Genomic DNA, 23,512 nt, shown 5'->3' with positions numbered 1-23,512 from the left:
AAGGACCAAAAGACCAATAATCGTGGATTTTTAAAGAATATTTTTTCAAGGACCAAAAGACCAATAAACATGGATTTTTAAAAGAATATTTTTCAAGGACCAAAAGACCAATAAACGTGGATTTTTAAAAGAATATTTTTTCAAGGACCAAAAGACCAATAATCGTGGATTTTTAAAGAATTTTTTTTTCAAGGACCAAAAGACCAATAATCGTGGATTTTTAAAGAATTTTTTCAAGGACCAAAAGACCAATAATCGTGGATTTTTAGGAATATTTTTCAAGGACCAAAAGACCAATAAACGTGGATTTTTAAAAGAATATTTTTTCAAGGACCAAAAGACCAATAATCGTGGATTTTTAAAGAATTTTTTTTTCAAGGACCAAAAGACCAATAATCGTGGATTTTTAAAGAATTTTTTCAAGGACCAAAAGACCAATAATCGTGGATTTTTAGGAATATTTTTCAAGGACCAAAAGACCAATAAACGTGGCTTTTTAAAGAATATTTTTCAAGGACCAAAAGACCAATAATCGTGGATTTTTAAAGAATTTTTGTTCAAGGACCAAAAGACCAATAATCGTGGATTTTTCAGGAATTTTTTTTCAAGGACCAAAAGACCAAATAACGTGGATTTTCAAAGAATTTTTGTTCAAGGACCAAAAGACCAATAAACGTGGATTTTTAAAAGAATATTTTTTCAAGGACCAAAAGACCAATAAACGTGGATTTTTAAAAGAATTTTTGTTCAAGGACCAAAAGACCAATAAACGTGAATTTTTAAAAGAATATTTTTTCAAGGACCAAAAGACCAATAAACGTGGATTTTTTAAAGAATATTTTTTCAAGGACCAAAAGACCAATAAAAGTGGATTTTTAAAGAATTTTTTTCAAGGACCAAAAGACCAATAAACGTGGATTTTTAAAGAATGTTTTTTCAAGGACCAAAAGACAAATAAACGTGGATTTTTAAAGAATATTTTTCAAGGACCAAAGGACGAAATAACGTGGATTTTTAAAGAATTTTTTTTCTTTTTAAAGAATTTTTTTTTATGTCAACACATATTTTCAATTTCAATTTTATTGTATAAAACCAATTTCAACGAAAAAATATTTCACACACACACAAAGACAAAAAGAACCGGAACACAGAAATAAAAGTAAATTGACAATATTCTATAGTTGATGTCAACAAAGTTGACATGACATTTAAATGTAGTTCATATAGTTCTGCTTCTTTTGTTTTGTGTTCCGATGTTGCTGATGATGATGACAGTTCCAATAAAATAAAAACTCATAGAAAACTTTATTGACTTAATTTACTGTAGTTGGAGGTGGTGAAACAAAGCAAAAAAAAAAAATACAAAATAAAAAATTGCTGTTAAAAGTTTTAATAGTACTATGTGAAACCAATATATTTCGATAAATTGGCTATAACTTTTAGTGATGCGATGATGTGTTCAACTTCCAGAGGATTTTGTAATTAACTCGAATTTTTAATTACAGTAGGTTCCCAGTAATGCGTAATGCAAGGTAACAGCCAATTTTGTGGCAAAATATAAATGTTTTTATACCCTCCACCAAACATTGCATGGAGGGTATATTATATTTGTCATTCAGTTGGTAACTCCTCGAAGTAATTGTTTTAAAATTTCAAACCGATTTAGCACTGTCCATCTGTTGTAATTACGCGACAGTCAACAAATTATGACAGGAAACTAAAATTTTGTACACATATACGCCGTGATACTGGCAGCGTAAGCCCGACGTCAAGGAAGTAGGCAGAAGAAAACAGTAACATCAGCAGAAATGGTTCGAAAATTAAAGAAGAGGCTTGATCGAAACACGCGTTGCGGTGGCCGAAAAATGGCTCGTGAGTTGAACATATCGCAATATTCCATTCGGCAAATATTGAAAAATGAGCTCGGGGTCAAGCCATTGAAATTTTAAAAAGTGCAAGAACTTACACCGCAATAGAAAGAAAACAGAATCAAAATATTTAAAGATTTGCTTGGCTTTGGCCGAAAGTGGTGAAGTGCCGAATTTGGTTTTCTCCGATGAGAAAATATTCGTTGTCCAGCAGTTTGTAAACAAACAAAATGATCGTGTTTACTTGCCAAAGAGGTCAGATGACGTTGTGCACTTTCGGTTGGTCACCAGAACTAAAGCGCCGACCATGGTGATAGTGTGGGCCGCCATAACAGCCGATGGTCACTCTCCGCTTGTATTAATCGACCGTGGCATCAGAATAAATGCCGAATATTATCGCGAAAATATTCTGGATGGTGTATTAAAGCCTTAGGCACGCAAGCACTTTTTGTCGCAGACCTTGGACATTCCAACAGGACTCATCAACATCACACTCAGCACGCCACCGCCACCCAAGAATAGTTACAAAATGAGGTTCCTCGCTTCATTTCCAGCTCACAATGGCCACCAAAATCTCCGGATACCAATCCGTTGGACTAGTGTGTCTGGAGTATTTTGGAAAGTAAGGCAAGGTGACACTAAAAAATGCCAAAGTGTCGATCACCTCAAGCAAGCGCTTCGCCGGGAATGGGCCAAAATACCGCCGAGCAAAAATCGGGCAGCGTGTGACGGTTTCATTTGCCGTTTAAAGGCTATAATTCTTGCCAACGGTGACCAATTCAAACAAATCTAAACTTTTTCTAAAATTTGATGCTATTTCCGACATTTTTTTGCTTTCACCTAAAAAAATTTAATAAATTATGGCGTTTGATTTTGTTGCAGTTTTTTTATCTTACCCTGTAGACGACCTCTTTGTTTGGAAGACCCCCAGAAAGCCTTCTTCTTAAATTAGGGTGATGATCTGAACAGGGTCGCAAGACTACAATCACTAGACTCTCGAAATTTATAGACAAGGGAGCACTCTTTATACCCTTCCTTGGTATGGAGGATTTTTTTTAAATTGAATTATTTGAGATACTACTGAAATTTCCGTTTTTTATACCTCACAGCATACAGGCATTTTGCATAAATGTGTAACAGGCAAAAGAAAGCGAGGTAGACCCATAATAGTTCCTTTTGATAATTTGCATAGAATCACATTCTGAGTCGACTGTCCATATATTCTTGTAAACAAAGAACATGTCGCATTTATTGCCCTATCCAGATGAAATTTTGCACAAATCATTTGTTTGGCCCAAGGACGAACCCTATGGAGATAATCGGTCAAAATTTAGACAAAGCTCTCATATTGTGCACCAAACGTGTAATATCAGCCCAAATAGTATGGAATTTTGCACATACAACCAAATTAGGCCTGAAAATAAGTATGCCAAAATTGTTCGAAATCGGTTCAGATATAGCTATAGCTCCCATATATATTGTTCATCCGATTTGTTATTTTTGTCCTCCGCAGCCGTAGTATGCACTCTGTAACAACAATATTCAAAAAATACATCAAATAGAGGTGAAAAATACCTTTAGAAATTTTAGAGAGATCGATTCGGATTTGGATATAGCTCCCATATATAACTTCGTCCGATTACCTTTTATTGTGCACCAAACGTGTAATATTAGCCCAAATATTATAAAATTTTGCACATACGACCAAATTAGAACTGAAAATAAGTATACCAAATGTTATCGAAATCGGTTAAGATATAGCTATAGCTCCCTTATATATTGTTCATCCGATTTATTATATTTGTTACCCACAGCTGTAATATGCACTCCGTAACAACGATATTCAGGGAAATATATCAAATATAGCTGAGAAATATCTTTGCCAATTTTTATCGAGATCGGTTCCGATTTGGATATAGCTCCCATATATATCTTTAACCCATTTCAAATTAATTGTGCACCAAATGGGCAATACAAGTCCGAATTTAAAAAATACAAATGCTTCGGCATATTTAGTCCTTTGAACTTTAAATTATAATTATCATCATAGCTTGTATGATTGAATTCTCCCATAAAAACTTTTAATTGTTGTGTGGAGCTCTACTAAATTAGCAAAGTGGTGAAGGGTATCATAAAGCCGCTCGACTTTAAGACTTTTTTACTGGTTTACTTGTTAATATATATTTAAAAATGTTGAGGTATTCGTTGATTCATTCAACTGAAAGGAGTTACATACCACTTTGTCGGTCTAGTCCCTAAACTATTTTATAATAAATTCCGTTTTATACCGAGTACAATTTATTTTCAAAACACTGTTAACCGAATTTTTTATTTACCACTTCCATAACATAATTACCATTACTGTAAATATCCATTACTGTATGCCCAAACCATTACAACAATTATTACTTCACTCCATTTGTCAAAAGTATGCTTTTAACTGACAAACCATAAAGTCATTTCCATCATTCATTCACCTGATTGTTTTGACATTTGAAATTATTTCGTTTTTTTCCGACCTATAAAACTTTTCTATAAATGCTATTGTCATTTGGTATTTCTTTTTTTTCCAATTTATATCCACCATAGAGAAGTTGACGTTTTTTTGAGGACACAACAATTGATGTCCTTTACCTTTGAATGGTTTTAGATACTCTCTGGTCTTAATGACAATTACAACAACGTCCACCACCACCATGATGATGATGATGATGATGTTGCCGATGATGATGATGATGGTGGAGATACCGATGATGATGAGAGTTTAATTGAAAAATCCTTAATGTGCACTTGTGCCAGTGAATCCTGTTATTGGTCTGTGTTTCTAAGAGGTTTTAACTGCTAATCATGGTGTGTTCTTGATGGCATTGTTCAAAATTGTAATTTTCCTACGCTTGATGTGATTTTAATCCGATCTTTTGTTAAATACATTTAAAGGTATTTGGATGGGAAAAATAACATTTGCAAAGGTAAACGGAAAGGGAATGATGAAAAAAAAAAAATATGAAGGGATTTAGAGTGCCTTGAACTATGTAATTAGAAGTGGTTAGGTAAAGTTAAAGGAGATGGAAAAACGACAGGAATTAAAAGAAGAGAGAGAGAGAGAGAGAGAGAGGAAATAGATAGAAGATGAAGTTTTATATAAGAAGAAGAGATTATTTTATTGGAGATTAACATTTAAACCATATATTTTTCTGCATTTTTAGAAAAAAACTTTTTAGCAATGCCGAAGTTATGAAGACAGCATTTTCTTAAATGTGTTTAATTATTACCTCCACCATAGTATGGAGGGTATATTTAGTTTGTCATTCCGTTTGTAACACCTCGAAATATACATTTTAGACCCAGCAAAGTTCTTGATTAGCATAAAATTCTATGTCGATTTATCAATGTCCGTCCGTCTATCCGTCTGTAGAAATCACTCTAGCTTCCGAACGAAATAGGTCATGTATGTCCACGTCTTCGTATAGCCCCCATGTAACGGTACCCCCGATATTCGGTATTTTGATGATTTTAGCGACATTATTTACCGGAATTGTTTCAAATTTGGTATTTGAAGTTCGTTATGAATACTATAGCCTATGACAGAAAATTGTCTGTGCTGGTCCACGCATTCGTATAGCTCCCATATAACGGTATTCCCGATCCCGATATTCGGTATTTTGTTGATTTTAGCGATAATATTCACCGGAATTGTTTCAAAATTTGTATTTGAAGTTCGTAATGACTACTACATCCTACGACGGAAAATGAGCCATGTGGGCCCACGCCTTCGTATAGCCCCCACCTAACTGTACCCCCCCCCCCCCCCCGATTTTCGGTATTTTGATGATTTTAGCGAAATTATTTACCGGAATTGTTTCAAATTTCGCATTTGAAGTTCGTAATGGATATTACAGTCTATGACAGAAAGTTGTCTGTGCAGATCCACGTTTTATAACCACCATGGTACCTCCCTATATTCGGTATTTTGATGATTTTAGCTACATTATAAACAGATTTTTTTTTCAAGTTTGGCATTTGAATATTGTAATAGCTTGTGACAAAAGTTGCCTATGCAGATCCATGTCGTCGTATAGACCCTAATATACGGCTACATTAGGTATTTTCAAGATTTTAACAGAATTTTTAACGGATTTTATTTTTTTGAAAATTCTTAAATTTGTACCAAATGGTGGAGGGTATTCAAAGCTCGGCCAGGCCGAACTTACAGCTTTTTTACTTTTTTGTTTTAATCAGGTCTTCCTGACGTGTTTACGTCACAAGTTAATTATATTTCCTACTGTATATTCTGAAATTAATTTAGAATTTTTTTTTCTTCTGCCAACTTTTCAACTCTTGTTCCCTAACTCCCAGAAATAGTATTCAATCTCCAGATTTTTATACCCTAGACCACAAGTGGTAATTATTCCCTACACCACATAGTGGAAAGGGCATTATGTCTTTGTGAATTTGTTTGTAACATGGGGAAGGAATCGCTTTCTGAGTAGATTTATGGATGTCAGTCCGTCCGCCCGCCCGTACTTCCGTATGATCATTTTTTTTGTAAACAAAATGCAGGTCGTATTTATTATCCGATTGAGATGGAATTTTCCAAACAATATTTGTTTGTCCTAAGGACGAACCCTATTGAAATTGGTAAGAATCGGTTCAAATTTATATATAGCTCCTATATATTCAACCGATTTCGGGTTATTGTGCCATTGGTTATTTGGTCAATATAAGTCGAGATAGCCTGTATTTTGGAATTCAGTCAACAAGCCATTACATCAAATTTGGAGAAAATCGGTATATATAGCAAAGTTTCCAATATATATGCTTCATCCGATTTAGGGTCAAAGGTCTCTCACATTTGTAATATGCCCTCCCCAAGAATTGTATTTCGTACCAGATATCAGATACAGCCCTGAAATTCCTCTGCCAAATTTTATCAAGATCGGTTTCGATTTGGATATAGCACCCATATATACTTTATCCGATTTCAGATTTATTGTGTATCAAATGACTAATATCAGCCCAAATGTACTGAATTTTGGCAATTCCGATTGAATTCATCCTGGAAACAAATACTTTAAATATTGGGGAAAATCGAAGGTATATAAAAATCTGAATAATAAATATTGGTGAAAATCGGTTCATATTTGGATATAGCTCCCATATATATCCTTATCCGATTTCAGGTTTTTTGGGCACAAAATGGCTAATATTAGCCTAAATGTACTGAATTTTGGCAATTCCGATTGAATTCATCCTGGAAACAAATATTTTAAATATTGGTGAAAATCGGTTCAGATTTGGATATATCTCCCATATATATCCTTATCCGATTTCAGTTTTTTTGGGCACCAAATGGCTAATATTAGCCCAAATGGACTGACTTTTGGCACATCCGGCCAAATTCAGTCTAGAAGCAAGTACATTAAATATGGTGAAAATCGGTTCAGATGTAGCTATAGCTCCCATGTATATGTTTCATCCGATTTGGGGTTTAAAGACCCTCACATGCGTAATATGCATTCCACAAGAATGATATTTGGTATCAGATAGCTTATGGAGCTCAAAAATATTTCTGTCAAATTTTGTCGAGATCGGCTCAGATATATATCATTATCAGAGATCAAGTTTATTGGGCACTGCTTGGCTAATATCAGCCCAAATGGACTGAATTTTTGAAATTCAGACTGAATTTATTCCAGAAACAAGTACTTCAGATTTGATGAAAATCGGTTCAGATATAGCCATAGCACCCATATATACAGGTGGCGCAAAAATAATCCTCCTATCAGAAAATACCAGTTCGGTTCTTTTTTGACATTTTTGTAGTATACAGATGCGAAATACACGTTAATAAACAATGTTATGCTACATGGCTCCAGAATTCGGAATATAAGTGACTATTTATTTAAGGAATAATCGGTCGCTGGCTTTGGTACCACGTGAATTTCGTTGCAGATTTCCTGGCTGTTCTATGCCTACTGGTGAAACACTGCGACGTTAAGCCGCTCGCCTAGAAAAGACTGACACAACAACAATGCTGCCAGACGTGGCAGACCCTGGAGTATCCGTTCTGCAGAGAATTTGGATGCTGTAGCCGAGGATGTCACGGAAGCGCCGTCGACATTGACAAATGACGTGACACCAAAATGGGTATCAATCGTAACAAATGGGTCTTTACATCGAATTTCGGTACAAGATTTGAGGATGTTTCCGTACAAAGCCCAGATGGTACATCAGCTGTTAGCTGCTGACCCCCAATCGCTTCTAACATACACTCAAGTCATCACCACCAAGAAGAATATGATTTTTCATAAAAATAATCATGAGTGATAAGGCCCATTCGCATCATAGCGGGTACGTAACTAAAGAAACTTGCGCTTCAAGAGCCATTACACCCGCTCAGAGTCTCTGTATGGTGTGCTATTTTTAGTGGGTCTTTTTGAAGTCGCGGTTTTGTGTCACCAAGCCTCAGACTCTTTCAGCTCTTAAAGACAAAATCCGTCAAGAATGTGAGGACCTATCACCGGAAGTCTCGGACAAAGTGATGGAAAATGCCATAAAAAGGGCTCAAATGACAATAAGCATTGGCGGCGGCCATTTATATGAAATGATATTCTCGATTAGAGGAATCTAAGTTCTTAATTATAGCCAAAAAAATCGGATGTTCACTTTTGCGTCACCCTGTATGTTTTATCCGATTTGAGGTTTAAAGTACCTCACATGCGCAATATGTACTCTACAACAATGATCTTTGAAATCGGTCCCGCATAATTTTTGGCTTCCTTACATGTCAAGCAATATCGAAAAGCTATTAAAGGGTTATTTTTAAGACAAATTATTTTAAAATCCGAAGAAAATTTTTATTTAAGTCAAAAGTAAAAAATTCTTCAAGCAACATTTTACTCTTATCCCATAACACCCACTTAAAACACTCCAACTCTAGATATTTTCCCTTCACATATATGAAGTGGGCACTGCCTGATGATTATGAGACAAAAAAAAATATACTAATTAAGAGAATTACTAAGCAACATCACCATCATCATCGTCATCATGTCACATCACATCACAGATGCAATTCAGAATATTTCTACTTGGGTTTTTATTGAAAAGGATATGTTTTTGACATAAATTGAAATACTTTTTTTTGTGTGCCACGTCAAAGGGGGAGAAAAAAAAAACACAGAAAATAATTTACAACTTATGTATGGTGTACATTTTCAAGCAGTTCAAAACAACATGAAGAGATGTCATTAGGAGAATTATTTTATTTGCGTATTTATATGTCTCGAAGCGTGTATTTTTATTTACACTATTGATAAATATAATATGTTCAAACGGAATACACGGTCTCTGTACCCTTATTTTTTTGGAAAATGGAAATTGGTGATGAATCTTTATCTTGGTCTTGAAATTTCACAAACCGGTTTCTTGGCTTAAGATAGGGTGTAAGCATTAAAAATTGGCACTAAAAGGTATTGGAAATTGTGCTCACTGAAATTTGATAGATGTTTCGCCTACAAAAAGTAAGCGACATTTTCCTGGACTAAGAAGCACTAATAGTCAAATTTTGAATGAAGTAAAAATTATATTTCGAAATATTACGAAGCGATCACAATATGGATTCCATGGAAGTATGTAGTAATAGTGGCGCAAACATTTTTATACCCTTTACCGTTTTTAACTCCACAATATACTCAAAGTATATATATTCTTGATCAACGAAAAAATTCTAAGTCGATCTAGTGATATCCGTAGGTCTGTCTGTTGTAACCACTCTATCTTTCGTAAAGGGGCTATATAGAACATAAATCAAGGTTTTATATATCCCCTTCAGAGATTCGGTATTTTGATGATTTCTTACTCCTATAACAGAACATTGAACATATGGGTCCTCGTTTTCTTATAGACCCCCATGCTTCGGTACTTTCCGAAATTTGGTATTCTGAGGATTTTAGACACATTTTTAGGGGAATCGTTAAAAACTCGATATGTAGAGATTGTCAGGGATATATTTAGCCTTATGGCTTAAGAGGGTATATATCACTTGATACGGTCAAAGCGTGCCTAATAACCCTAGGTCTCTTTGAACCAAATCAGTTTTACGACATTAAGAATCGATCAAGGGATGTCCATCAACAATGACAACTCTCGAAGTGAGCTTTCGATTGAGGTGAAACTTGGTACATCTTAATATTATTGTCAAACTTGAATCGAGTTCGAAGATAGGCAACATCGGTCCATTCCTTCTAGGGCCTCCAACACAAAAGTCAAAAATTTAAATATATTTTGACTTTTGTTATGATTATTGAAATTGTCAACCCCCTATGGAGTAGGTTACGAAGGAATGGATCAATATTGACAATTTCGTGATATAACATATCTTATGTTGATGAAAATATATAGATGTGCTAAGTCTGAATGGAATCGCTTTTCATGAACTTCATGGATATTCAAAATTTCGATCTTTTGTGGGGAGGTACCAGGAGTGGACTAATATATTCCATCTTAACACCAGACCAGTTAATAGAAATATTGGGATGTGTGAAATTTGAAGACAATCGGACTCTTACATCACACTTTATAAGAGTTGTAATTATTCAAAATTTTGACCCTCTGTGAGGGAGGTACTGGATGGAGTGGACCGATATTGTAAATTTTCGCACCTGATCTAGTACTGATGCAAATATTAGGATTTGGAAAACTGGAGTAAAATCGGATTATCCTTTCTCCTTCTGTGCAGACATTTTTTTATACCCTACACCACAAAGTGGTCAGGTTATTATGTCTTTGTGCATTTCTTTGTAACAGGCAAAAGGAAACGAGATAGACCCATAGTTCCTTTTGATGATCTGCACAGAATCACATTCTGAGTCGATTTATGTATGTCTGTCCGTTCGTCCGTCTGTTCGTCCGTCCGTCTGTCCGTCCATGTATTTTTGTAAACAAAGTACAGTTCGCATTTATTGCCCTATCCAGATGAAAGTTTTCACAGATCATTTGTTAGGCCCAAGGACGAACCCTATTGAAATTGGAGATAATCGGTAAAAATTTAGATATAGCTCCCATATATATCTTCGTCCGATTTGCCTTTTATTGTGCACCAAACGTGTAATATCAGCCCGAATAGTATGGAATTTTGCACATACAATTAGGCCTGAAAATAAGTATGCCAAATTTGATCGAAATCGGTTTAGATATAGCTATAGCTCCCATATATATTGTTCATCCGATTTGTTATTTTTGTCCTCCGCAGCCGTAATATGCACTCTGTAACAATAATATTTGGGGAAATATATCAAATGCAGCTCAGAAATGCCTTTGATAAATTTTATCGAGATAGGTGCAGATTTGGATATAGCTCCTATATATAACTTCTTCCGATTTACCTTTTATTGTACACCAAACGTTTAATATTTACCCAAATGGGATGGAATTTGGCACATGCGACTGAATTGAGTCTGGAAGCTAGTATGAAAAATTTGGTGAAGATCAGTTCAGATATAGCTATAGCTTCCATATATATTATTCATCCGATTTGTTATATTTGTTACCCACAACCGTAATATGCATTCCGTAACAACGATATTCAGGGAAATATATCAAATACAGCTCAGAAATATCTTTGCGAAATTTTATCGAGATCGGTTCAGGTTTTGGATATAGCTCCCATATATATCTTTATCTGATTTCAAAATAATTTTGCAACAAATGGGCAGTAGAAGTCCGAATTTAAAAGATACAAATGCTTCGGCACATTTAGTCCTTTGAACTTTAAATTGTAATTATTATCATAGCGTGTATGATTGAATTCTCCCATAAAAACTTTTTATTGTTATGTGGAGCTCTACTAAATTAGCAAAGTGGTGTAGGGTATCATAAAGTCGGCCCCGCCCGACTTTAAGACTTTCTTTACTGGTTTTTCAACGGAATTGTGTCAAATTTGGTATAAGATCTTAATGGGTTATTTCTCTGGTGGCTGAATATAGTCGGTGTAGATCCACATTTTACTATAGCACCGATATAACGGTAGAATATTCTGTAGTTTTACGATTTAAACCATATTTTTTTTATCGGGTTTGTTTCAAAATCGGTATTTGTAGTTTGTAATGGGTCCTGCAACTATTGTCAAAACATTGTCCATATTAGTTCCAGATTTCTATATAACGATACCCACCGATATTCGGCATTTTGGTGATCCTAGCCACCATTTTCACTTTGGTAAGTCGAGCAATTCACTTTTTTAATCAGTTTCATGAAGAAAACTTCCACTCTGTCGTACCTAAAGAAATTATCCATAGTTTTTTCCGCACAAATTTGTTTCTTTCATTAAGTACTTTGTATGTACGTACGTATATGCATGTGTGTGTGTGTGATTCATATTGTACATCTGTATGGTAAGTAGATACATGAATGAATGAAAATATCAAAAGCTAATGAACACCACAGACTTGCATAGAAAAAGTTCAAAAAAAAAAAAAAAAAAAACGAAAACAAAAACAAAAAATTTTAACTTTTCATTCCTTCTTCATACATACAAACACAAATACACTCACACATCAATATGCAACATTTACAGATACTATAGAAAAAAGAATAGAAGAAAAACTGCCATAGAAATAGGAAATAGAACATTGAAAAAAACACAGCATGAAAAACATGCAGACATACACACACACACAAGCACTTACATATATACACACACATACATAGAGATGCAGCTTAAGCTTTTCTAAGTTGTTTTTCTTTTCTCTATTTTATTTATTCATAACGTATTTATTAAGTATCTTAGGATGACAAGTAGACCAAAACAATTTCACTTCGTCTCGGTCTTCTCGTCATCGTCATCTCCATTACTTACCCCATCTAAAGTTTTGATGTTGTGCAAAGCATCCTGCGCCTTCAAAGCAGCCTTACGTGTATAGTACGTCACAAAACAGCATCCTGCAAGACACACAAAGAACAAGAAGCAAAAAAAGGAATACAAGAATACAACAACAAGTAGTACAAGAAACTGTAACATTTGACAAAAAAAAAGTAATACTCATAACATGGAATATAAAAACTATGCTTGGTATAAATGCTACTACAGAGTAAAAGAGAACGCTCTACAAAAACATACGAACATAAGTAGATATATATATATATGCAATATTTTATGGCCGCATCTTCATTAGTCGTATACAACAACAAAGTTGAGGTATAAGCTATACGACAAAAAAAACAGTAGGCAATTGGTCTTTAGAAATAATTTCTAAAGGACATAAATTACAGCTACTCGCCATTCAGCGATTGAGAGAGAGGGGGACACATGGCCTATTACTTGCATACCTCCAAACATTCGAATAGCATACTTCCTTATAGTTTTGTGGCCCACTTTCGGTTGGGCCTTAATTGAATATAGTATTGCATACTTGACACCATCTGATTAAGTAACTTTTGCAAAAATCCAAAACTACAAGTATTTCGTTTTGTTCCGCTAATTAACATGCAATCATTACAAACAGGTAATTAACGCTAATACTCAAATTTGGCAAAAACATGTAAACTTTACAAAAACACACAAAAGGGACGAACATAACAATTAACTTTTTTTTTGGGCAAACGAACATCATGCAATGCATTTTTTTGTTGATAAATAATGATGGGGGGGGGGGGGGGTATTTCCTTTTCAAATGTTTGAAAAAGTAATGGGTTGCACGAAAAGGACAAAGAAATTATGATTTTAATGAAATTGAATTAAAGTAAGCAATTATGTTGGTATATCGGTATTTTTCCATTAATTTTCCCTTAATATGCAGGGAACGAACAGTGTTTTTCAAATACGGACTAAAAATGGAAATTGTATTGAAATAGGTTAAAAGTTTACGTCATTTGGTACCCTTAGCATATGGTCATTATTAAATGTATATATTCGGAATAAATTTTTTTATACCCTGCAACACTATGTGTTGGGGTATAAATATTGGTTTCCCCCATAGGAAAGTGTATATGGATATTCCTATCTCGCCAAGATGAGTCGATCTAGCTATGTATGTCCGTTCGTCCGTCTGTCCATTTTAATTTGTAATCACGCTACAGGTCGCAATTATGGCCCGATCTTCACGAAATTTATAATGGAGGTGGGGCTAGAGCTAGAATAGAAACATATTTCTCTTGGACATTATCGCAAAATATTTAGGGGTTGATATGGATCAAAAACTGAAAATTTTCCTGATTTTGCAGTTGTTCTGCAATTATAGGCCAATCGAAGCGGGAGTTAGCATGGGGCTAGAGCTTAGGGCTAGGCAGAAGCCTACCAATTTGGATGGTCATCGGATAGTATTTAGCGGGTAAAATAGACCATATCTTTTGTGTTGAAAAAATTCAAAATTTTTCATTAAACTGCGAATGTTTTAAATCCCGGCGAAATCACAAAGCCATGACAAGGTTACTTCTGATCTTTACATTGATGTTAACATCCATCAAATCGGATATATAGCAAAATATGTGCGATATATATGTCTATCAAAGAAGATATGCTTGAAAGATCTATTATATGTCGAGAACGCCTGATCTGATTTCGACAGTTCTCATTAATTCAAAATGGCCTCTTGGCAGGAAAGAAAAAACGTCTAAAAAATGCATAAAAATATCTCTCTAAAGATGAAAATATTGATTTTGTAATATTTTCTCATATTTTTTCAATTTTGTCATATTTTTGGCATATTTTCATTTTGAATTAAACATTTGATAAAATTTCTAAAGCTAACAAAACTAAGTATTTACGATATCAGGATATCATAACCAGATCGTATTTATGGCCCGATCCTTATGAAATTTTGCATGGGGATAAGATGAGGGTCAGAATAGAAGCCTACTCTTTTTGGAGATAATCGCCATATATTTAGGGGTTGAAATGGACAAAAAACTGCAAAATTGTCAGCAAGTCGTAATTATCGCCCGATCCTCACGCGCATTTGTGTATATTTATTATAGTGTTGTAGGGTATTCAACGGTCGGCCCCGCTCGACTGTAGCTTTTTCTTACTTGTTTTTTTTTTAAGTTTTGCATTTGAATATTGTAATGGCTTATGACAAATTTTACCTACGTTATGTTCATGTCGTCGTATAGACCCCAATATAATAGCAACATTCGGTATTTTTAAGATTTTAACATAATTTTTAACGGATTTTATTGCGGAATTCGTTCCCAATGGTGGAGGGTATTCCAAGTTGCAGCTGCAGCTTTTTTACTTTTTAAATATATATATTAGCAATAAAACATGTTTGAGCTAAGGCGAATTTTCTTCAAATGTGCATAGTGGGTACAAAATCTTAATTTATTCGAATAACAAATATTTAAAATGTTATCCTGATTCCGGGAAAGTATTTTTTATTTGGGGTCCCTTGTACCCGGAAATTTGACCCAAAGCGAATATGGGCAATATGGGTATAATTTGAAACCTAATAAAAATAGCTATTACAAGAGGTCACATGAATGGATTATTTAAATCAATTGGGCAGTTGTATCAATTTATTGGACCCGGATTTTTCAAAGAATCCACCAAAAGTCGAAAAAGGTCCCATTTTGGGAGTCCACAATATATATGCCAAATTATAGTTGACACTATGACCTTTCCAAAATGTAACAATATGTGTTATTATCTTTAGGGTATATTAGCGTTGTCATTCCGTTTGTAACATTCCTAAATACTCGTCGTAGACACCCATCATAATCAGCATAAAATTCTAGGTCGACTTAACGAGGTCCGTCTGTCTGTCTGTTGAGATCACGATACTGCCTACATTATGACGTAGAGCGTCAAAATGAATTGCAGATCAATTTGTATTGTGTCTAGGATGGTTGTATTGAAAATGAGATGTATCGGTCCATGTTTTGGTATAGCGTCCATATAACGGTACCTTCCTATATTCGATAATTTGATAATTTTTGCCACATTTTTTCACGGATTTGTCTGAAAATTGGTCATAATGGGTCCTAGTTCGTGTGGCGAGATATTGAATGTATAGGTCCACGCTTTGGTATAGCTCCCATATAAAGGTAACTCCAGATATTCGGTATTTTGATGGTTTTTGAAACATTTGGTATAGCCCTCATATAACGCTACCTCCGGATATTCGGTATTTTAATAGTTTTTGCCACCTTTTTTTACTAATTTGTCTGAAAATTGGTGTTTGTAGGTCATAATAGGTCCTAGTTCATGTGGTGCAACATTGTATGTATAGGTCCACGCTTTGGTACACCCCCATATAACGCTACCTCCCGATATTCGGCATTTTTATGGTTTTTGTGATATTTCTTCGCGGATTTGTCTAAAAATTGGTATTTGTGGGTCCTAATGGGTTCTAGCTTCTTTGGCAAAACATTGTATGTATAGATCCACGTTTTTGTATAGCTCCCATATATCAGTACCTCCATATATTCGGTGTTTTGATGACTTTTGGCACATTTTCCCATGAATATGTCTATAAATTGGTATTTATATGTCATAATGGGTTCTAATGTTTCCTTCACCCTAGGGTGGAGGGTGTTTTTACTTGTTTTTGAATAATCAAAGATATGGTTTTTTACACCCGGACGAGGTGGATATGTTCAGTTTTGTTTCGCGAAGGCGGTGTTGGACATACCCAGAGGAAATAAAGCGCCATCAGAAGGCCGGCTACTTAAAAATCATATGAAATTTAAAAAAGTGTTGGATATAGCCAAAAGAAGGTTATCTCAAGCCCCGGCAGAAGGCCGTATACCTAAAAAAGCATAAAATGTAAACAGGTAAGCAAAGGCTATAACCGTGCGGGGCCGACTATGTGATACCCTACAACAATAAAATATGTTGAAAGCCCCTTAATGTCCAAATCCAAATCGGACGGTAATTGCGACCTGTATTTAATACCCTCAACAAATAGTATTGTAGGGTGTATTGATGAGAATTTTGATGAGAACTTTGAGAATCAGTCCAGCGGTTCTTTATGAAGAAACATATATCTAGATCGAGGAAAGATAATAGTACAAATTGTAACATTATGGAAAGGTTAGAGTGTAAGCTAAAATTGAATGTATTTTTTGGAGTTTTAAAAAATCTAGGTCCAAAAAACTAAAATTTTCATACAAGTCCCGAACCGTTTTAGATAACCTCATCATGTGATCACTTGTAGGATAACTATTCTTATTAGAATTCAAATAATACCATATTTTTTTAATAGGACCTGGTGTAACATGGGTAATGGAAATACCTAAATCTTGAAAAATTTGAAATAAATCCAAGAGTTTTTACTAAGATGGAGCTGTTCCGAATTTTCCAACTAAAGATAATGAACTTAAAACTAATAGATTAAAATCAGAAGACAACAAAGGAAAGGGAAATGTATCCCTTAGATAACTTTATTTCGAAAAAAATTGACAAGTAAAACACCCACGATTTCATTGAGAAGCACTAACAGCTCTATTTTGAATAGAAGAGATTTTTTTAACTAGTTAAAGTCGAACGTTTTTTCTAAGGGTCGTAGAATTCAATTAGATCAATGGAAGCGTTTTTTCAATGATTTCTAAGCAACTTGAATTTGAAAGCTTCGTCAGTTCTATTGATAGGAGAGCTTTATAAGCTCTTCTTCTATCGATAGAAGAGTTCCACCAGAGCTCTTAGAAGAGAAAAAAACTTCTATGAATAGAATTGCTTGTTTCTATGTATAGAATACCTTCAACAGTTATTCTATATTTAACAGCTCTTCTAGGAATAGAAGAGCTTCAGCAGCTCTTCTATGTATAGATCTTCAACAGTTCTTCAGCAGATCTTCTATGGATAGAAAAGCTTCAGCAGATCTTCTATGGATATCTCTTCTATCCATCAACAGATGTAAGAGCTTTAACAGCTCTTCTATGGATCTATGAGCTTCATCAGCTCTTCTATGGATTGAAGAGCTTCACCAGCTCTTCTATGGATTGAAGAGCTTCACCAGCTCTTCTATAGATTGAACAGCTTCACCAGCTCTTCTATAGATTGAACAGCTTCACCAGCTCTTCTATGGATAGAAGAGCTTCACGAGCTCTTCTATAGATTGAAGAGCTTCACCAGCTCTTATATATATTGAAGAGCTTCACCAGTTCTTCTATGTATAGAAGAACTTCACCAGTTCTCCTATGGAAAGAAGAACTTCACCAGCTCTTCTAGCGGCAGAAGAGCTTCACCGACCTATCTATGGATAGAAAAGCTTAAACAGCTCTTCTACGTAGAAGAGCTTCACCGGTATATTCGGTGTTTTGATGGTTTTGTCGACATTTTTTAAGGGGAATTGTTTTAAATTTCGTATTTGAAGTTCGGAATCCGTACTTCAGCCTATGGCAAAAAGTTACATGTGCAAGATTTCCTCTTCGTATAGGCTCCATATAACGATTTTAATTTAGACGGTATTTATAAGCTTCTGAATTTACGCACATAATAACTACGCTTATTTTGAATCTTCACAAAAGTTCTTTAAATAACATACCCCTATTGCTTATTTATCTCATTAAGGATCAAATATCCTCGCACTAACATTCTAGGCACATAAATGCCATTACCAAATATGATTAGAATTTCCCATGGAAAATGTTACCGGAACATTGTAATCTAATCACCAATATCCATTACATAGAAAGGGTTCTGTAGGAAAAACTCTCGCACACACACACATACACATTACCTCACATAAGTATTCATCGTGGAAGCGAATATAGTTTTATGAGCTTTAATGTTAACGATAATATTCCTACGCATACCACTATAGCCCAGGTATATGGCATAAGGAAGTTTAGTTATGAGTCGATTACTAATATTCAAATGGAGAGAAAGGTGTGGTCATAACATGTACCACAATTTACTTTCGATATAGAGTCGTTTTATCGGTCCACTTATTAAGATTTTGTTGGGACGCTTTTGGAGAGAGTGCGGGTTGGTGGTGCTGTTACGTGTTCATAACCTCAACTCGGAAGTGTAAATAATATATGGTAATATTCTAATTTTGATACAAAATATCCTATCGCCATGCTGTGCTCAGGAGGTCGCAGAGAGTGTGTGTGTTTGTATGTATGTGTGAATGTGTTTTGGTGTATACGACCTTTAACATATGTTTTACTAGCGATAACAAAATACTAACATTCCTAAAACCATAATGCTTAACAGGGGATAAAAACTAATGACAGCTGGTCAGTGGCATTAAAAGTGGTGCAGAGAGAGAAAAGAATCGGGCCTATGTTGGTTCTACGGATACCCTACATGGAGAGGAAGTCAAGGCGACTGAAAGTGAAGACTTTGGATTCTTTATCAACTCAGAAAAAAATTATTATAAAATTTATACAAAATTGTGATATTTAACCCAGACTGAAACCGACCTATGAATACGAACCTTCAAACCTCGTTTCATAATATCCCAGGATGAAAAAATCTTATCCCACCACATTGCATGTTAACATGTTGTAAGGAAGCCTGTTGGCAGCCATGTACACACGTTGCAAGAAAATCTGTTTACCACTTTTGTAGTAGTATTAGTTGTGTTGATATTACTATAATATCCCGTAATAATAAAAATAAGACTATTATCGGCATGAGGTACAAACACACGCACACAATCATGTATAGTAAAATTCTGGTCTTACACACAACACAAATCGCATATTTGTTTTTAGCTTTGCCAAGAGTATGGATAGCTTCGAGGGCGAAAAAAAAATATGTAAAATTACCCATAAAACTTTATTAACACTATTACATACTTATGTAAGTGTATGTGTATGTTTTCTTTCATCTTCGGTTGTTATACCATAACAATATTTCGTAATGTTTATAACTTTGATTAAAATTTGTTTGTTAGATATAATGTGACGATAAAGAATGTTTTTGCATCCGGCGGGAATACGAAATGAGTTAAATTCGATTTTTCCTTTTTTGGTTGGAGGGCAATGAATGCAAGGAAATTTCGGATGCGGCAAAGTGTGGTGCTATTTTTTGTGGTGTAAGTGGCGGAGTTTTTCAAAGATAATATCCATAAATATTGGTAAAACTGGTATTGGCTTCAGGTATGATAGTAAAAAAGGAAGATATTCTCATATAGGTCTGGTAGGTTTCTCATAGAAGACTGGAAATTCTTCCGATCGCAGGCCAGAAGTTCTACTCATCGAAGGCCAGAATGTCTTCTCATAGAAGGCCAGAAAGTCTTCTCAAAGAAGACCAGAAGGTCTTCTAAAAGGAGGCCAGAAGGTCTTCTAAAAGAAGGCCAGAAGGTCTTCTCAAAGAAGGCCGGAAGGTCTTCTAAAAGAAGGCCTTAAGGTCTTCTCAAAGAAGGCCTTAAGAAGGCCAGAGAGTCTTCTTAAAGAAGGCCAGCAGGTCTTTTCAAAGAAGCCAGAAGGTCGTCTTATAGAAGGATAGGAAGTCTTCTCATAGACGGCCAGAAGGTCTTCTTATAGACAGCCAGAAGGTTTTCTTAAAGAAGACCAGAAGGTCTTCTCATAGACAGCCAGAAGGTCTTCTTAAAGTAGACCAGAAGGTCTTCTCATAGACAGCCAGAAGGTCTTCTTAAAGTAGACCAGAAGGTCTTCTAATAGAAGGCCTGAAGGTCTTTTCATAGAAGGCCAGAAGACATACTCATAGAAGGCCAGAGGACCTACTAATAGACAAGCCGAAGGTCTACAAATAGATCAGTAGAAGGTCTATTTATACACCAGCAGAAGGTCTATTTATACACCAGCAGAAGGTCTTCTTATAGACCAGCAGAAGGTCTTCTTATAGACCAGCAGAAGGTCTTCTTATAGACCAGCAGAAGGTCTTCTTATAGACCAGCAGAAGGTCGGAGGGTCCGGAAGGCCACAGGGTCTTCCCATGGAAGACCTGAGGGTCTTTTCATGAAAGACCGGAGAGGCTTCTCATAGAATAGGAGAGGATCTTCTCATAAAATACCCAGGATCTCTTCTATTAGAAGACAGTAACGCCTTCTTATAGAAGACAGAAAGGTGTTCTCATAGAAGAGAGAAAGGTCTTTTCACAGAAGACCGGAAAGTCTTCTTACAGAAGCCCGCAAGGTTTTCTCACAGTAGCCCTGAAGGTTTTCTCACAGAAGACCCGAAGAAGGTCTTCTCTTATAGACCAGAAGAAGGTCTTCCCTTATAGAAGACCGGAGGCTCTTCTCTTATAGAAGACCAGAAGAAGGTATTCTCTTATAGACCAGAAGAAGGTCTTCTCTTATAGACCAGAAGAAGGTCTTCCCTTATAGAAGACCGGAGGCTCTTCTCTTATAGAAGATCAGTAGAAGGTCTTCTCTTATAGACGTCCGGACGGACGTCTTTCCTTATAAATAGGAAGGCCTTCTCACAGAAGACTGGAAGGTGTTCTCACAGAAGTCCAAAGGACTTTTCATAGAAGACCAAAGGGTCTTCTTACAGAAGAGCAAAGGGTCTTCTCACAGCAGACCAACGGGTCTTCTCATAGAAGACCAACGGGTCTTCTCATAGAAGACCAACGGGTCTTCTCATAGAAGACCAACGGGTCTTCTCATAGAAGACCAACGGGTCTTCTCAAAGAAGACCCACGGGTCTTCTCATGGAAGATCAACGGGTCTTCTCATAGAAGACCAAAGGGTCTTCTCATAGAAGACCAAAGGGTCTTCTCATAAAAGACCAAAGGGTCTCCTCATAGAAGATCAAAGGGTCTTCTCCTAGAAGACCAAAGGGTCTTCTCCTAGAAGACTCAAAGGTCTTCTCATAGTAGACTGAAAAGTCTTCTCATAGCAGACTAGGAGGTTTTTTCATAGAAGACCAAAGGGTCTTCTCCTAGAAGATCAAAGGGTCTTCTCCTAGAAGACTCAAAGGTCTTCTCATAGTAGACTGAAAGGTCTTCTCATAGTAGACTAGGAGGTCTTTTCATAGAAGACCAAAGGTTCTTCTGATAAAAGACTGGAAGGTTTTCTCTGATAGAATACTGGAAGGTCTTCTCTCATGGAAGACCCGAAGGTCTTCTCTCATGGAAGACCGGAAGATCTTCTTATAGATTTCCGGAAAGCTTTCTCATAGAAGAAGAGAAGGTCTTTTCATAGAAGACGAGAAGGTCTTCCCATATAAGACCGAATGACCGTAGAAGACCTGAAGGCCTTCCTGTCAACGAAGGTCTTTCCGTACAAGTTCTTCTCGGGATCTACATATATAAGTTAGTAAGTTTAATTATTCCGAGTCTTTAAATATTGATATCATTTAACTAATTTAATTAATAAAACAATAAAATTACTTATTGACATTAATTAAATTTTACTTACCTCTGCTCATCATGGTAACCTTGTCACGCAACACATTCAGCGTATGCACCCGCCCATACTGCTCGAAGAGTCCACGCAATTTCGTTTCATCCCATGCCTTTGGAACTTGGCCCACAAACATTTTTATCGTATCCGGATCCGGTTGGTCCTTCGAAAATTCATCAGTGGCCGTTGACATATCAGAACATTCCATGGGTGTAAATGGTACCAAAGCTAAACTGTCGTTAGTAGATTCGGGTTTAGAATCAATATTTTCAGCATTTGTATGTCCATCATCGGTGTTGCCGCCTACAGCGCTGCCACTCGTCATTGTTGTTGGTAGAGCATTGCTGTTGGAGAAAATAAAAAAAAAACATTGCGGATGAGAATAAAAATAAACAGAAACAAAATAAATTTTATTATCTTTATGCAAACATGAGCAGAAAAAAATGCAATTAGTTTTGACCCACCCCCTTCGCCAACTGCTAGGTGTGGAGTGATGGTACTCTCTAATATCCTTATTTACCACCACCCATCCCTGTTTTTCAAATGCCCATCTATGACGACCTACTTTTATTTCGATATTCTACTCTGGCTCACCGGAAACCCCTTCGGCTCCCCATTACATTTCTCGTTTTTTTTTTTTTTTTTTGTTTTGGAATGCCATGAAATTTGGCCAGTAGTGTGCATTGTGCCCTGCTCCGTCCGTGTAACTTCATTAAACTTTTGCCGGAAACTCAATTTTGTGTTCAATGTTTTGCCATGTTATTATGTGGCGGCGTTGTTGCTACGACTTTAACGAATGGGATTTGTTTTCCATAGCGGGTGATTGTTGTGAGGGAATTTGCGGGGCTTTTGCTGTTGAATATTATGAGTTCCAGCTAACAAACAACAAAAGCTAATTTACAGATACAAGAATTGTGATTTCACATCATTACATTGTAAATTGTTTATACATTTGTTCGCCATTGCCATCCACAATAGCTATATGTGTGTGTGTGAATGTGTGTATGTCAGTTCCTGTTGTGTTTCCGGTACTTTCGGTAAATATGCAACATTCACACACACACTGAATGCCAATACCAATACCAATTCGCCCAACAGATTCGCCACGAATTTGTACAATTTATTGAAATACAGATTAGATTAGATTTCCCATAACAATTGCTGAATATTTATACCTTTTTAATGTAATTCCCATTGAATATGCTCCGCTCCATGCTGTGGAATACAGCATCTGCTTTATTTCGGTAATAATCCATATATGCGATGATGGTTGGTGTAGGTAGGTAGGTTGCGTGGAGAGGTTATTCGTTTGATTTTCAGAAATATTTTATTGAAAATTGAAAACTCAAATAACAAAATTTCAAAACTCAAATGACTAATTTTCAGACA

At 35.7% G+C, this 23,512-nt stretch overlaps 1 protein-coding gene across 5 annotated transcripts in view; it reads right to left on the bottom strand.

Moving 5' to 3' along the window:
- LOC101894539 (CUGBP Elav-like family member 2) overlaps nt 1-23,512 on the bottom strand; it is a 382,563-nt gene that overhangs the window by 314,604 nt on the left and 44,447 nt on the right. For 4 of the 5 annotated variants that reach the window (XM_059124771.1, XM_059124770.1, XM_059124768.1 and 1 more), the window contains exons 2-3: nt 22,139-22,467; nt 12,727-12,809 (exon numbers count right to left, since the gene is read on the bottom strand). In XM_059124771.1, the coding sequence (XP_058980754.1) occupies nt 12,727-12,809; nt 22,139-22,467 (412 nt within the window). Of the gene's footprint in view, nt 1-12,726; nt 12,810-22,138; nt 22,468-23,298; nt 23,370-23,512 lie in introns of those variants that run through there. The other variant, XM_059124772.1, reaches the window with a different exon arrangement.

Source organism: Musca domestica, unplaced genomic scaffold (assembly GCF_030504385.1).
Source record: "Musca domestica strain aabys unplaced genomic scaffold, Musca_domestica.polishedcontigs.V.1.1 3, whole genome shotgun sequence".
NCBI lineage: Eukaryota > Metazoa > Arthropoda > Insecta > Diptera > Muscidae > Musca > Musca domestica.
The sequence above is the reverse complement of the archived record's forward strand: the minus strand, read 5'-3'. Positions and strand labels throughout refer to the sequence as shown.